The sequence below is a fragment of the Suncus etruscus genome, chromosome 9 (assembly GCF_024139225.1).
Source record: "Suncus etruscus isolate mSunEtr1 chromosome 9, mSunEtr1.pri.cur, whole genome shotgun sequence".
NCBI classification, from domain to species: domain Eukaryota; kingdom Metazoa; phylum Chordata; class Mammalia; order Eulipotyphla; family Soricidae; genus Suncus; species Suncus etruscus.
In genome coordinates, this window is record NC_064856.1 from 83,002,586 (window position 1) to 83,016,811 (window position 14,226).

The following is a 14,226-nucleotide window of genomic DNA, read 5'->3' on the forward strand; positions in this document are numbered from 1 at the left end:
CATATGATCCTCCAAGCATGCCAGGATTGATTCCTGACTGCAGAGCCAGGGATAACCCCTGGGTATGACCTTCCACAAAACCCAAAAAACAAAATGAACAGAAACATTCTCTTTTTTTTTTTTTTTTCATGTATCCCTGCATGAGGCCAAACCACACCAAGTATCAAGCCGCATTACTTTCTCAGAATGCGAATGGTTCCAAAGTCCCTTTTGTAGCACTGGGAACCCCCCTAACTTCCCCATAAAAATAAAGAAGTTGGGGAGTCTGATGGTGGATGAAAGTCAACTGAGAGTAGAGAAAATACTTCTTTATCAAACATATGACGTGCATGAAAGCAAACCAGATTGATAGACATCAAGATCCAGCTGGGCAGAACCAGATATGGCACAGCAGGTGGGGCACTTGCCTTGCAGACATCCAACCCAAGTTTGATCCCCCACATCCCATATGGTTCTCTGAGTCCTACCAGGAGTAATTCCTGATTACAGAGCCAGGAGTAACTTCTGAGCATCACCAGATTTGACCCAAAAACAAAGGGGAAAAAAGAAACCAAGATCTAGACAAGGAAAGAGCTTCCTCTTTGGCAAAGTCTGAGTCACACTGGGCAGCCCTTGCAAGTGTCTCATCCATTCTGTCGCTGACAAGAATTTTTGTCATCTCACAGAGATGGATTTATCAGTATGTCAGTCTTGTCTCATGGGGTAGCCATTGTGGGACAAGAGGGAAAGAAAAAGGAAGAAAGTTCCAGTAAATTTCTGTGGTAGCAAAAATTTCATTCATTTCACTTGACCCATGAGTGTTTGTTTCTTTGTACTGATATTGGTGATGAGACAGAGGCTGTCTTGCCTCAGGTCACTCAGCTTGTCACTGGCATGACTGATTTGAGCCAAGATCTATTTGACTCCAGAGTCCATTCTCTGTGCTTTTCCACCTTCTGGGTGATCGTCCTCCCTCATTCTGGACAGCATCCTTGTGGTGTGTTGTGGCAATGAGACAGCCTTGTTTTTCAGATGCCTTGGACTTTGTCACCCAGTGGCTAGAAGAAGCCGCAGATGACCTCATGAATCAGAAGTATAAAAATTCCCTGCCAGCTGCGGGAGGGGCTGCTGACTCCAGGGATGCTCCATCACCCAGTCCTGCCACTGTCCAGAACTATGCGTACCTCAAGCTTCTGAAATGGGACCATGTCCAAAGACCCTTCCCGGAAGTAAGTGCCTGGGCCCATGTCATGGCCTATTTCTTTCTGGATTGCTAAAATTTAAAACAAACAAACAAAAACCCACAACCATTTTGTTATGTTCTAATTCATATCCTAGATGTCCCCTTTACCTTCAGCACCCCTCTCCCTCCCTTTCTTCCTGGCAACTTGGAGGTTACTTTCTGTCTCTAGGATATGACTGTTCTGGCCTCTGTGATGAATCATACAGTGTTTGCCCTTTGGTGACTGGCTTCTTTCATTCAGCAGAATGTAGTCAGAGTTCAGTGTGGTAGCAGGAGTTAGCATTTCTTTCCTCTTTATTGAATGTTGTCCCATGGACAACTTTATAGTCATGAGATGAGGAACTTTTGGGGTTATTCCACTATTTTTTTCCAAGTAAAAACAAGTTTATTGGGAAATAAAGGGAGGTAAGGCGAGAGAGAGGTGAAGTAAGGTCAGATATGTGCTCAAGTGAAAACACTGGGCTTCTCCAGTGTGGAGAGAGTTGGTACACATCCCAGTATGAAAGTATGTGTAAAGTTACTCCCCACGTTGTGAAATTACCCCATATGCTATATTTCTCATCCCAGACAGGTGGATCTGAAGCAGGTAGCCGCAAAGTCTTAATAAGTCAAGCCAGTCTGGAGAGAATCATGGAGTCAGTGGCTTCTTTCCTGGTGGTCTCTCCGCACACCAAGCCAAACTCACCTTTCTTAATTAAGCCAGTCCCAATTCACCCGGGCAGGGGAGGATTGAGTGAAATCCAGGTGGACTCTAACATATCAAAGGGCTATGTGAAAGGAAAGAGGAAATTGGGGGAATGCCTTTGTTTTGGGTAATAGCTGGGTGTCATCTAACAAGTATGAAAGTCCATATCTCAGGACACAGGCACAAGTACTCAGGCACCCCAAGCTCAGCAGCAACACATGTGCTTGGGCAGTAACACAAGAGCAAGAGCAGTACATGTGCACCAGGTTGTTCCCATGTTGTCAGTCACAAACATCTGTGTGCCATTTTTTGCAGGAATATAATAAGTTTGGAATTCTCTGAAGTAAATGTAGGATTAGAATTGCTGAGTCATATGATGACTCTGCATTTAACATTTTGAGGAACCACTAAACTGTCTTCCAAGCAGCTGCCTCGTGTTACAGTCACCACCAGTGTGGTGCAGAGCTTCCTATTTATGCTGCTGAGCTTCTATCCTTTTTGTTAATATTTTAATTGTTGTTAATATTTTAAGTTCTGTGATTTACAGTGCATTCATTACTGGTAGGATTTCTTAGAAGCAGAGTTTCAACACCACCCTCTCCACCAATGTCACTTCCCTCTCCGACCCTCTGCCCCTCCCTTCCTCTCTTTGTCTCCTGGTAAGCTCAGGTCTGTTGACCAGGTCTCAGGTTCTGTTGCCTTTGATCATTTGTTATTCCCTCACTCTGTTTCTTTTCTCCCACATGTAAGAGAGATCATTCTGTTTCTGTCTCTCTCTGGGTTGACTTCATTCAGCATGATTCCCTTCAGTTCCATTCACACAGTGGTGAATTGCTTGGTATATAAAGAGTAAGTTGTGCATATTATCTTAGTTTTTTTTTTTTTTTTTTTTGGTTTTTGGGCCACACCTGGCGGTGCTAAGGGGTTACTCCTGGCTGTCTGCTCAGAAATAGCTCCTGGCAGGCACAGGGGACCATATGGGACACCGGGATTCGAACCAACCATCTTTGGTCCTGGATCGGCTGCTTGCAAGGCAAACACCGCTGTGCTATCCAGGCCCTTAGTTTTTTTTTTTTTTTTTTATACAGTCCACTGTTATTAGAGACTTGTTTCCAGATTTTGGCATTGCAATAGTGCTGCAGTGAAATGAATATGGAAGTCCAAGTCTTTTGAACTGAGAGAGAGAGATAGAAAGAGAGAGACTGTGTTTGGGCCACCGCCCAGAAGTAAGCACACACTGCTGGCTATGGCCCAAACATACACTTCTGTGTTCATTGTCGGGATCATTCCTGACAGTGCATGGGGGACCATATGCACTGGCAGAAATTGAACCTGGATTGGCCACGTGCAAGGCAAGCACTCTACCTTTTCTGTTAATTATCCTAAAACTCTATTTAGGGTCCTTGGGGTTTAATACAAAGAAACAGAATTTCTGGCATGTGTGAAAGCTAATTTGTTAGTATATTTTTGTTTGGTTGGTTTTGTTATGTTTTGGGTCCACATCAGGCACTACTCGGGGGTTACTTCTGTCTCTATTATCAGGAATCACTCCTCATGATGCTCGGGGTCCTCCATGGGATGGCAAAGGTTGAATCTGGGTTGGCTGTGTGCAAGGCAAGCATCTTACCCACTGGGCTATGTTTATGGCCCTATGTTCATAATTTTTTGAGAAGTGTCAATAATATTTTTTTTTTTTTTTGGTTTTTGGGCCACACCCAGTAATGCTCAGGGGTTACTCCTGGCTATGCGCTCAGAAGTTGCTCCTGGCTTGGGGGACCATATGGGACACCAGGGGATCGAACCGCGGTCAGTCCAAGGCTAGCGCAGGCAAGGCAGGCGCACCTTACCTTTAGCGCCACCGCCCGGCCCCGAGAAGTGTCAATAATATTATATATTGGTTGGTTTCCCAAATAATAATATTGGTTTCCCAAAAAATTGAACCCATTGACACGAACCTACTGACATTCCCATTGGCAGTGAATATATTTTCCTTACATCCATGCCAGCACTGGTTATTTTTGTTCTTTCTGATGTGTGCCAGTCTTATTGATGTGAGGTGATATTTTATTTAGTTTTTGTTTTGCTTTGTTTTATTTTGGGGCCACACCTGGTGGCGCTTTGGGGTTACTTCTGACTCTGTGTTCAAAAATTACTCCTGGAAAACTCAGGGGACTATATGCATGCAAGGCAAATCCACTGCACTGTCACTCTGTCCCCTTGTTTTTGTTTTGTTTTGTTTGTTTGTTTGTTTTGGGTCATACTCTGAGGTGCTCAGGGGCTACTCCTGGGTCTGCGCTCAGAAGTTGCTTCTGGCAGGCTGTGGGGGGGGCATATGGTATGCTGGGGTTTGAACCAGGTTCGTCCTATATTGGCTGCATGCAAGACAAATGCCTTACCACTGTGCTATTGCTCTACCACCACAACCTCCCATTTTTTGCTAGTTATTGTTTGGGGGCCACACCCAGCAGTGCTCAGGAGTTATTCCTGGCTCTGCACTCAGGAATCACTTCTTTTTTTTTTTTTTTTTTTTTGGTTTTTGGGCCACACCCGGCAGTGCTCAGGGGTCACTCCTGGCTGTCTGCTCAGAAATAGCTCCTGGCAGGCACGGGGGACCATATGGGACACCGGGATTCGAACCAACCACCTTTGGTCCTGGATCGGCTGCTTGCAAGGCAAATGCCGCTGTGCTATCTCTCCGGGCCCCAGGAATCACTTCTAACCCTAACCCTAATCCTAACCATAACCTGGTTGGTTTAGGGAACCATATGGGATACCAGGGATTGAACCCAGTTTGGCTGCATGCAAATCAAGTGCCATACCTGCTCTGCTATTGCTCCAGCCCCCTGATGTCTCATTTCTTTTATGCTTTTATTGCATCTTCATTAAAACTACTTCATTAAGACCATTTTTTTCAACTTATATAAAGAAACTTCTCTTTCTCTGTGAAGTAGTGTGTTTTAGTGGGCATGTTTGGAGAACTGCAGTAAATGCTTCTAACTGCAGTCATCCTTAAGATGACTAACACGACTAGAGCAACAATATACAATATATAGAGGGTAGAGTTCTTGCTTTGCACGCAGCCTACGTGAGATTAATCTGTGGCCTGAGCCATGCCACATGTGATCCCTGAGCACCAAGCCAGTAATAAACCCTGAGCACTGCTGGGTGTGGCCAAAATAAAAGAGAGAGAGAGAGGGAGAGAGAGAGAGAGAGAGAGAGAGAGAGAGAGAGAGAGAGAGAGAGAGAGAGAGGAGAGAGAGAGAGAGAGAGAGAGAAATGAGATGACTTGCAAGGGAGTCCCTGTTTGCCTGCACATGGCTGGTTTGGTGTGCAGACTTCCTCTCTCTTTGGTGGGCACACAGACTCTTAATCTCTGACCGCAGATCCTGCTACTTCTCTAAATAACTTTTTTTAATCCAAGTTCCCTATTTTTTTCTTTTTACGATATTATAAACTGATGGCTTCACGTCTTGCCTTTGTGTTCCCTATTTTGTGCCAGAGGAATAGGCTTTAGAGAGGGTTGTGAATTGGAGGGGAGGGTATCTGAATAGTAGTGTCTGGAAAGCAGATCTTTTCTTGACTTTGCTAGTAAAGAACAGTTGGAACTAGAGTGACAGCTCAGTGGACCGAGCTCAGGCTTTGCAGGCAGGAGGCCCAGTTCCATCCTGTAGTTCCATCCTTCCACCCATGTGGTCACCTAAGCACTGTGAGGAACTCTGCCAGGAGGAGGCCCAGAGCACTGATCATTGTATGGCCTCCAAATGGAAAACTATAAGCCAAAGCACCACCAGCCATGGCCTCTAAAACACAAACAAAAAAAATCAAAAGATTTTTTTAAATAAAATAAATGGCAGAAGACCCTGGATTTATTTATTATTCCTAAATTATTTGGGTCTGGGGCCTGAGTGATATTATAGTGGATAAGGCGCTTGCCTTGCATGCAGCCTACCTGGATTCAGTCTTCAGCATTCCATATACTTCCCCGAGCCTGCCAGGAGTGATTCTAAGTATAGAACCAGGAGTGACCCTTAAGCACCGCTGTGGGTGGCCCCCAAAACAAAGACCAAGACCAGTAAAAATTATTTGGGTCTGGGCCACACCTGGCAGTGTGTCAGGACTATTCCTGGTTCTGTGGTTCTGGGTCTTTCATGGCAGTGCTTGGGATACTGTATGAAGTGCTGGAGATCAAACTGGGATTGGCTGCATGCAAGGCAAGATATTTTATCTCTGGCCCCAGGCCTTGTATTTACATCCTGGTTCCTTTTCTCCCCCTAACCTCTATCCGTGTAAGATCAAACCCGGAATCAAATACTGTGGTTTCCTCTGAGCCACCTCCCTGGCCCATCCCAGGTTCCCTATGAGTGTGCTCTGCTGCATCCTTTATCTCTGAAAGAGAAAAGAGAAAGACAGCGAATTCACTCCTTTCTTGACATGATAGGCAAATAAATCCTCACGCTGCGGGTGGAGGCCTCCGTGTGGTTGAGGCCCTAGTGCCCTCTGCTGGCCAGCCCGAAGCAGCAGCTCTGGTGGACGCCTGTTGTCTTCATTTCAGACCGTTGTGATGGATCAGCCTCGCTTCCAAGAGTTCCAGTTCCAGCTGGAGCACCTGAGCCTCCTGGGCTCTGTGTTGCTGGTCACCTTCAGCATGGCGGGCCCAGGGATTTCCAGCCAGGCCAATTTCGCCGAGAAACTCAAGATGATCGTGAAGATTCTGCTCACAGACATGCACCTGCCGTACGTCACTGGAGCCTGGGCTGGACTGTTGTGGGAGGGTGGTGGCCGTGGGCAGCACAGTAGGCACAGAGCGGGATCTCTCAGCAACAGGCAGAGACCAGGCTTCCCTGGGAGCTGAGAACGGTCCAGACTTTCTTCTCTCCACCCCAACGTGATTTATTTGAGGTGAATCAACTCTAGGGGTTGAAAGGACCAACTTTCATACATACTGAAATGAAAACCTAATAGAGAGGCATTTAACTGAACTGTGCTTAATACCTACTAATATTTTCTGAGGGGGCACACCTGGCAATGCTCAGGGCTTGCTCTCCTGACTCAACTGCTGGTAGGTGATGTAAGATGTGGAATCAAACCTGGGTTAGCCTAATCCAGTGCTTCTCAATTATTTTCTGTCATGCCCCCCTTGGAAGAAGAAAACATTTTTTGCGCCCTCCCACGTGACTGTAAATAGTATATTTATTAAAAAAAATTTTAACCTGCAAAACAAAAATATATAAAGATAATTTGAGCTGATTTTTTAATCAGAGGTAATGTCTGGATTAATGGCTATGATGAGCACGTTTTGCAATGCATAGCTTTTCGAAGTGGGGTTTGAAGCAGGACACAGCAACTCTCAGCTCCAGAGACATACAGAGACATAAACACGGGGCTTAATTTGTTATGACAGGTCAAACGTGCCCCCCTTTATGGAGTCTTGCACCCTCCTTGGGGAGTGCGCCCCACTATTTGAGAAGCACTGGCCTAATCCAAGGCAGGTGGCCTGTATACTATCTCTCCAGTCCCCAGACTAATATTTATTTTGTTTTTATGTGTCACACTTTGTGGTGCTCTAAGGCTACTTCTGGCTCTGAGCTCAGGGGTCATTCTTGGTGATGCTAAGGGACCATATGAGATGCTGGGAATTGTACATGGGTCGGCTACATAGAAGACAAAAACACCATACTCGTTGGGGTATCACTCTGGACCCACCATATTAGTTTTTTTGTTTGTTTTTGGACCATACTCGGCAGTGCTCAGGCAGGGGTCATTCCAGGCTCTGGCTCAGAAATTTCTCCTGGCAGGCTCAGGGGACCATATGGGGTGCTGGGGATAGAATCCGAATCAGTTGTGTGCAAGGCAAAATCCCTAGTTCTGTGCTATCACTCTAGCCCCCATATTAATATTTTTAACTAGAGTCTTTGATTAAAATATGATGCTTAGAGGGATGGGGGCCAGCTCAAAGGGCTTGTGCATATGCTTTGCATCTGAGAAGCTTGGGTTCGATTCCTGGATGTGACCCCTGAGCTGTTCACCAGGACTAGTCCCTGAGCACTACCAGATATACACCCACCATGCCCCCCAGTAGTAGTTGCTACTTAGTGGCCTGTTTTCATTACCAGCAGTTTAGGAAACATGGCTCTGGGGGGAAAATCGTGGAAAAAATAGGCTGTGTTCATTTCTCCAGAGTTGGGTGTCAGTGCTAAAAGTTTCCTTTGCGGGCCCAGAGAGATAGCACAGCGACGTTTGCCTTGCAAGCAGCTGATCCAGGACCAAAGGTGGTTGGTTCGAATCCCGGTGTCCCATATGGTCCCCCGTGCCTGCCGGGAGCTATTTCTGAGCAGACAGCCAGGAGTAACCCCTGAGCACCGCTGGGTGTGGCCCAAAAACCAAAAAAAAAAAAAAAAAAAGTTTCCTTTGCTCGTTCTTCACAGCTGTGTTGTGCTGGGTGGAAATGGGCTGTTTTTCTGCATGCTACAACACAAATGTGGGTTTAGGGTGCCTAGAGCAAGGTCAGATCCTGCTGTATCTGTGCTTGGTGGCATTCTTTTGCACAGCTGTCAGTAAACACTGTGTGATAACGCCTGACTTAGAAGATTTCTCAAGGAGGCAGCTTTAATCTTTCTCATCTTTATTAACAAGTGCACGCTCACACGTGTGTCTCTGTGGTGACAAGGACTTCACTATTCCTCAGTGCAGCTGCCTGGCCTGAGGAACCTCTGGCTCCCACCGAGTCTCTCACCAGCAGAACTGCTCTAGCCAGGCTGCTCTTGCAGGCAGCCCATCCATGCTTCCTCATGCCCGCATCCCTGTTCTGCCACATCTATTCTGGCCAGTCAGGGTCTGGCACCAAGTTGGTACCTATGGTGAGGTCCTGGGCAGGCTGAAACTAATGCTGTCCCACAAAGAACCTAGACATATGGGGCCGGAGATATACCATGGAGGTAAAGCCTTGCATGCAGAAGATTGGTGGTTCAAATCCCGGCATCCCATATGGTCCCCCGAGCCTGCCAGGAGCCTGCCAGGAGCAATTTCTGAGCGTAGAGCCAGGAGTAGCCCCTGAGTGCTGCTGGGTGTGACCCAAAAAACAAACAAACAAAAAGAACCTAGACATAGGGAAAAGCATGTATAAAGGTTTCCCACCACCACAGTAAGAAACTCTACGGGTAGGGGTGGAGTGCGGGACAGAAATAAAAAAAAAAAAAAAAACGACTAATTTCCCTAAACAGTTTCTTTTTAGTTTATTATTATTTACTTATTTGATTTTTGGGCCATGCCCAGCTGTGTTCCAGGCTTACTCTGGCTCTGAATTCAGGAATTTTTCCAGAAGTGCTCAGGGGACCATATGGAATGCCTGGGATCAAACCCAGGTCAGCCAAATGCAAGGCAAAACCCCTGGCCATTATATCTCTCTGGTCCCTAGTTTTATTCATTTTTTTAGAAATAATACACTCACATTTTAAAAATCAAAAGGACAGCCAATGTCTGTCGCTTCAGTCCCAGAGCTCCCAGATTTCTAGCTATGTGTCAGTTGCTTCAGAGAAAGCCAAAATATTCTTTCTTGGAGGACAGGGGTGTTTGAACAGAACCATCTGTGCTCAGGGTTCCTTGAGGCTATGTGCTTAGGGACAACTCCTGGTGGTACTTTGGGGACCACGTAGAGTTTCAGGGATCAAACCCAAGTCAGCTGTATGAAGAGCAAAAAAAAATTTTTTTTTTGATTTTTCCACCACATCTGGTGACATTCAGAGGTTACTCCTGGCTATGTGCTCAGAAATCGCTCCTGGGATGCTGGGGACCGAATCGAGGTTCGTCCTGGATCAGCTACGTGCAAGGCAAACGCTCTACTGCTATGCTATTGCTCCAGTCCTAAGAGCAAATATTCTACCTCTGTACTAGGCCTGGCTTCCAAGATCGTGAAAATATTCTGTAGTAAATTCTCTGTATTTCATCAAAGAGATTCTCCCAGGAGTTTCTGGTTTGTGAACTTGATATAATTCAAGCTGTCTCCTTCCCACAATGTTTTATTTATTTATTTATATTGGTTTTAGGGTCACACCTGGCAGAGCTCAGGATTACTCCTGGCTCTATGCTCAAAAATCGCTCCTGGGAGGTTTGGGGGACCCTATGGGATGCCGGGATTCACATCACCATCTTCCTGCATGCAAGGCAAACGCCCTACTTTGACGCTATCTCTCCAGCCTTTACAATGTTGTTGTTTTTTTAATTCATACTTAGTTATTTAGTCTTTGGGCCACATATGGCGATGCTCAGGGGTTATTCCTGGCTCTGCTCCTGACTTTGCACTTAGAGCCATATGGGGATGCTGGGAATTGAATCCAACTGGCTTCAAGCAAGACAAGTGCTCTATTCACTGTACTTATCATTCCAGCCCCAAGCCTTTCTTTTTTAACAAAGTTTTTTTTTTTTTTGTGGTTTTTGGGTCACACCCGACAGTGCTCAGGGGTTACTCCTGGCTCCATGTTCAGAAATTGCTCCTGGCAGGCACGGGGGACCATATGGGACGCCGAGATTCGAACTGATGACCTTCTGCATGAAAGGCAAACGCCTTACCTCCATGCTATCTCTCCAGCCCCCTTTTTTAACAAAGTTTTTAAAAATAAGTTTAAATGTCATTCTGAAGTGTGGCTTACAAAATTATTGGTAGTTGAGTTTTAGGTATATCATACTTCAACATCAATTCCACCACCTATGTCAACTCCTTCCACCAGTGCTCCCATACTCCATCCTCCCCTCCTTTGCTTCTGCCCCTCATCCACAAGCGCAACCTTGACAGGCACATTACCAAGTTTGCTAGCTGCAGCTTAGAATTTATCTTTTCAGTGTTGTTGAGTTACCCAATGGCCTTTCTATTAGAGAGGGAGAAGAGAGAGAGGGAAGAAAAAAAGACAGGGCTGGAGAAGTAGCACAGCAGGTAGAGCTCTTGCCTTGTACATAGCCAACCTAGGTTTAATCCCCAGCATCCCTGAGCACCTTCGGAAGTGATTTCTGAGCACAGAGCCAGGACTAACTCTTGAATATCACTGTGTGTGGTTCAAAAACAAACAAACAAACAACAATAACAAAATGAGAGAAAGTAAGGAAAGAGAAATGAGCACTTGTGAGGTCAGGAGCAGAGCTGGAAGTCATAGAATTTCCTTTTGCTTCCTGTCTCGCTGATGGGGTAGACAGTTTGAGCTCTTCATCCTCCTGACTTCTTCCCCTTCTCTATTCTAGCTCCTTCCATCTACAGGATGCCTTGACCACAATCGGGGAGAAAGTCTGCCTTGAGGTGAGCAGCTACCTTTCCCTGTGTGGGTTCAGCCCCTTCACCCCGGACAAGGAGACGGCGCTCAAGGGTCAGATCCAAGCTGTGGCCAGTCCCGACGACTCTGTCCGCAGGATCATGGGTATGTTTGGGGAGGCAGGCAGTAGGTTTGTTAGATGGAGCCCTTTGAAGAGTTTCCCAAGGATTTCAAGGGGCCTTGATGCTGAGGAGGAGGGCGATGGGCCCAGGACACGGGCCAGTGATTGCCAACCAGCCTGTACTCATGCTCTGAGGCTCAGATCTTGGAATAGCCATGGTTCAAAGTCAGCTTCCACCCTGTGAGGTACTAGGGGAACACACACACACACACACACACACACACACGTGTACATGCATACACACACATGTGCACACAACTCCTACAACTAGGTGTGGCCCAAACATCAAAATAATTTAAAAATTAAAAAGAAACAACCTAGGGGCTAGAGAGATAGTATGGAGGGAAGGCGTTTGCCTTTCATGCAGAGGGAGGGTTGTTTGAATCCCACCATTGCATATGGTCCCCTATGCCTGCCAGGGGCGATTTCTGAGCGTAGAGCCAGGAGGAACCTCTGAGTGCTGCCTGGTGTAACCCCCCCCCAAAAAAAAACCCCAAAGAAAAAATAAACAAAAAAAAAGGAAGAAAAGAAACCCCCCAAAAACCAAAACTAAAAAAAAAAAAAAAAAAGAAAGAAACAGCCTTTAATAAAAGATGTAAAAACACTAGGGTTACCCTTTATTCTAATATTGCATTTATTTATCTTGGGTTTTGGACTACATTTGGTGTTGCTGCTGGCTTACTCTTAGCAGGCTCGGGGATCATTTGTGGTGCTGGCATCAAAACTGAATTGGCTGTTACTCCAGTCTCATAGTCTAATATTTTTTATTATTTGTCATTTTGGGTTTTTTTTTTGAGAGGGTTTGGGTTTTGGGGTCACACCTGGCAGCGTTCAAGGATTACTCCTGGCTCTGTGCTCAGAAATCACTCCTGGCAGGTTTGGGGGACCATATGGGATGCCGGGAATCGAACTGGGGTCCATCCTGGGTCAGTCGCATGCAAGACAAATGCACTGTGCTATTTGCTCTAGCTACAAATGACTCATTTTTTTTTAAAAGACACTATATTTTCTATTTTGTTTTTGGACCATCCTCTGCTGTGCTCAGGGTTTACTCTTGACTCTATGATCAGGGATTACTCCTGGCAAGCTGTGGAGGACCATATGGTGTACCAGGAACCCAGTTTATCTTTGTGCAAGGCAAGTGCCTTACCATACTTAATGATAGTATTTGAGCCTCAAATGGTTTTAAGGGGGATTGGGCCACAATGGCAGCACTCAGGGGTACTCCTGGCTTTTCACGCAGAATCCTCTCCTGGCAGGCTCAGGGACCATATGGGATGCTGGGGATCGAACCTGGTCTGTCCCAGGTCAGCCATGTTCAAGGGTAACATCCTACTTGCTGTGCTATCCCTCAGGTCCCCAAATGGCTAGTTTTAGAAGAAGTCTGTCTTGCCTCTGTGAGAACAGACCTCTTAGCTTCTCTTTATTTATAATGTCCTTATTCTAACATGCTTAAAGAGCTTTTAGTAGGGTCATCATCCCAGGTGAAGAGCTGGGTACAAGACAAGTGTGATGGTCCTATGAAACTTATCATGGAGTTAGAAAGCATCACAAAGTGGGTTCAGACATGAGTATCTGATCTGGGAAAGCTTTTTCTTTTTTTTTTTTTTTTTTTTTTTTTTTTGGTTTTTGGGCCACACCCGGTGTTGCTCAGGGGTTACTCCTGGCTATGCGCTCAGAAGTCGCGCCTGGCTTGGGGGACCATATGGGACAGGGGGATCGAACCGCGGTCCATCCAAGGCTAGCGCAGGCAAGGCAGGCGCCTTACCTTTAGCGCCACCGCCCGGCCCCCTGGGAAAGCTTTTTCTGCAAGGAAATGAGAGTTTAATCAGAAGTTTGTAAAAATCATCGTGAACATGAAACAGCACCATTCCTTCTTTTCTTGTCATAGATTCCCGAATCCTGACCTTCCTAGAAACCTACCTGGCCTCTGGTCACCGGAAATCTCTGCCCTCAGTACCTGGGGGCTTGGGTCCCATTCAGAAAGAGCTGGAGGATGTTGCTATTAACTTTGTTCGCCTGGTCAACTACAACAAGATGGTCTTCAGCCCCTACTACGACGCAATCCTCAGCAAGATCCTTGCCAGCTCTTGACACGCGTGTTCCCTGCCGCTGCTATATTACTCAGTTCCAAGCACCCAGTTCTCAACTCAGTGTTGCTTCGGAAAATGGCTCCTTCGTTCATTTCTCTTTAGCAGCACGGATTCCACAGGGAAGATTTGCAGATCACTGTCGCAAAGACTTGCTGAAAAAATGTACTGAGTTCTGTTTGGAGAGTTTGTATTTATGAGTGCAAGTTTACAAATGAAGGAAGCATTTTGTTATCTCCAGACCCTTGGGTAGCACTTAGCTTTGAAGCTATTGGCACTCCAATCCCTTTGTCATGACCGGCGCTGCCTTGTCCCTCCATGAGGCTGGGACCCCACTTCCGCATCACCATCAGGGTAGTTTTTTGTTCAGATACTCTGAGACTGCCTGACACCCAAGAGTGGAAGCTACCAGGCCATGACTACTTTTTTGTTTGTTTTGTTAATTTTTTTTTGCCATAACCACTTTTAATCAGTGCTTGCCCCTCTTAATGGACCCCACTCCTCTCTCCAATACGTTTGTGTTCTAAGGGCTACATATAGTCTTACTGCCCTTCCCCCTTTCCTATTTATTGCATTCCCTCTGCCTGACCTAGCTATATAACCCTAGAGCCTTTCTGTTGTAAAGGAGAGTTAGTTGGTTGAGAAGTCACTTGATTGAAATCTGAGATGTAACTCGGTGGTAGAGCACTTGCCATGCATGTCCTGACTTTGATCCTGTTACTACCAAAATAGAATCACTGTAGGTAATATATATCTTGCCTTACATCCTCAGGACCCCATATGCTCCTGGCAGGAGTAGGCCGAGCACCACT

At 46.0% G+C, this 14,226-nt stretch overlaps 1 protein-coding gene across 1 annotated transcript in view; it reads left to right on the plus strand.

Annotated features, from left to right (window-relative positions):
- The window catches only part of TCP11L1 (t-complex 11 like 1), a 49,466-nt gene extending 35,884 nt beyond the window's left edge, over positions 1–13,582 (plus strand). Inside the window, 4 exon segments of the mRNA XM_049780087.1 lie at positions 1,012–1,208; positions 6,460–6,641; positions 11,136–11,308; positions 13,216–13,582. Coding sequence (XP_049636044.1) covers positions 1,012–1,208; positions 6,460–6,641; positions 11,136–11,308; positions 13,216–13,418 — 755 coding nt within the window. The 3' untranslated portion in view covers positions 13,419–13,582.
- Positions 13,583–14,226: the final 644 nt, after the last annotated feature.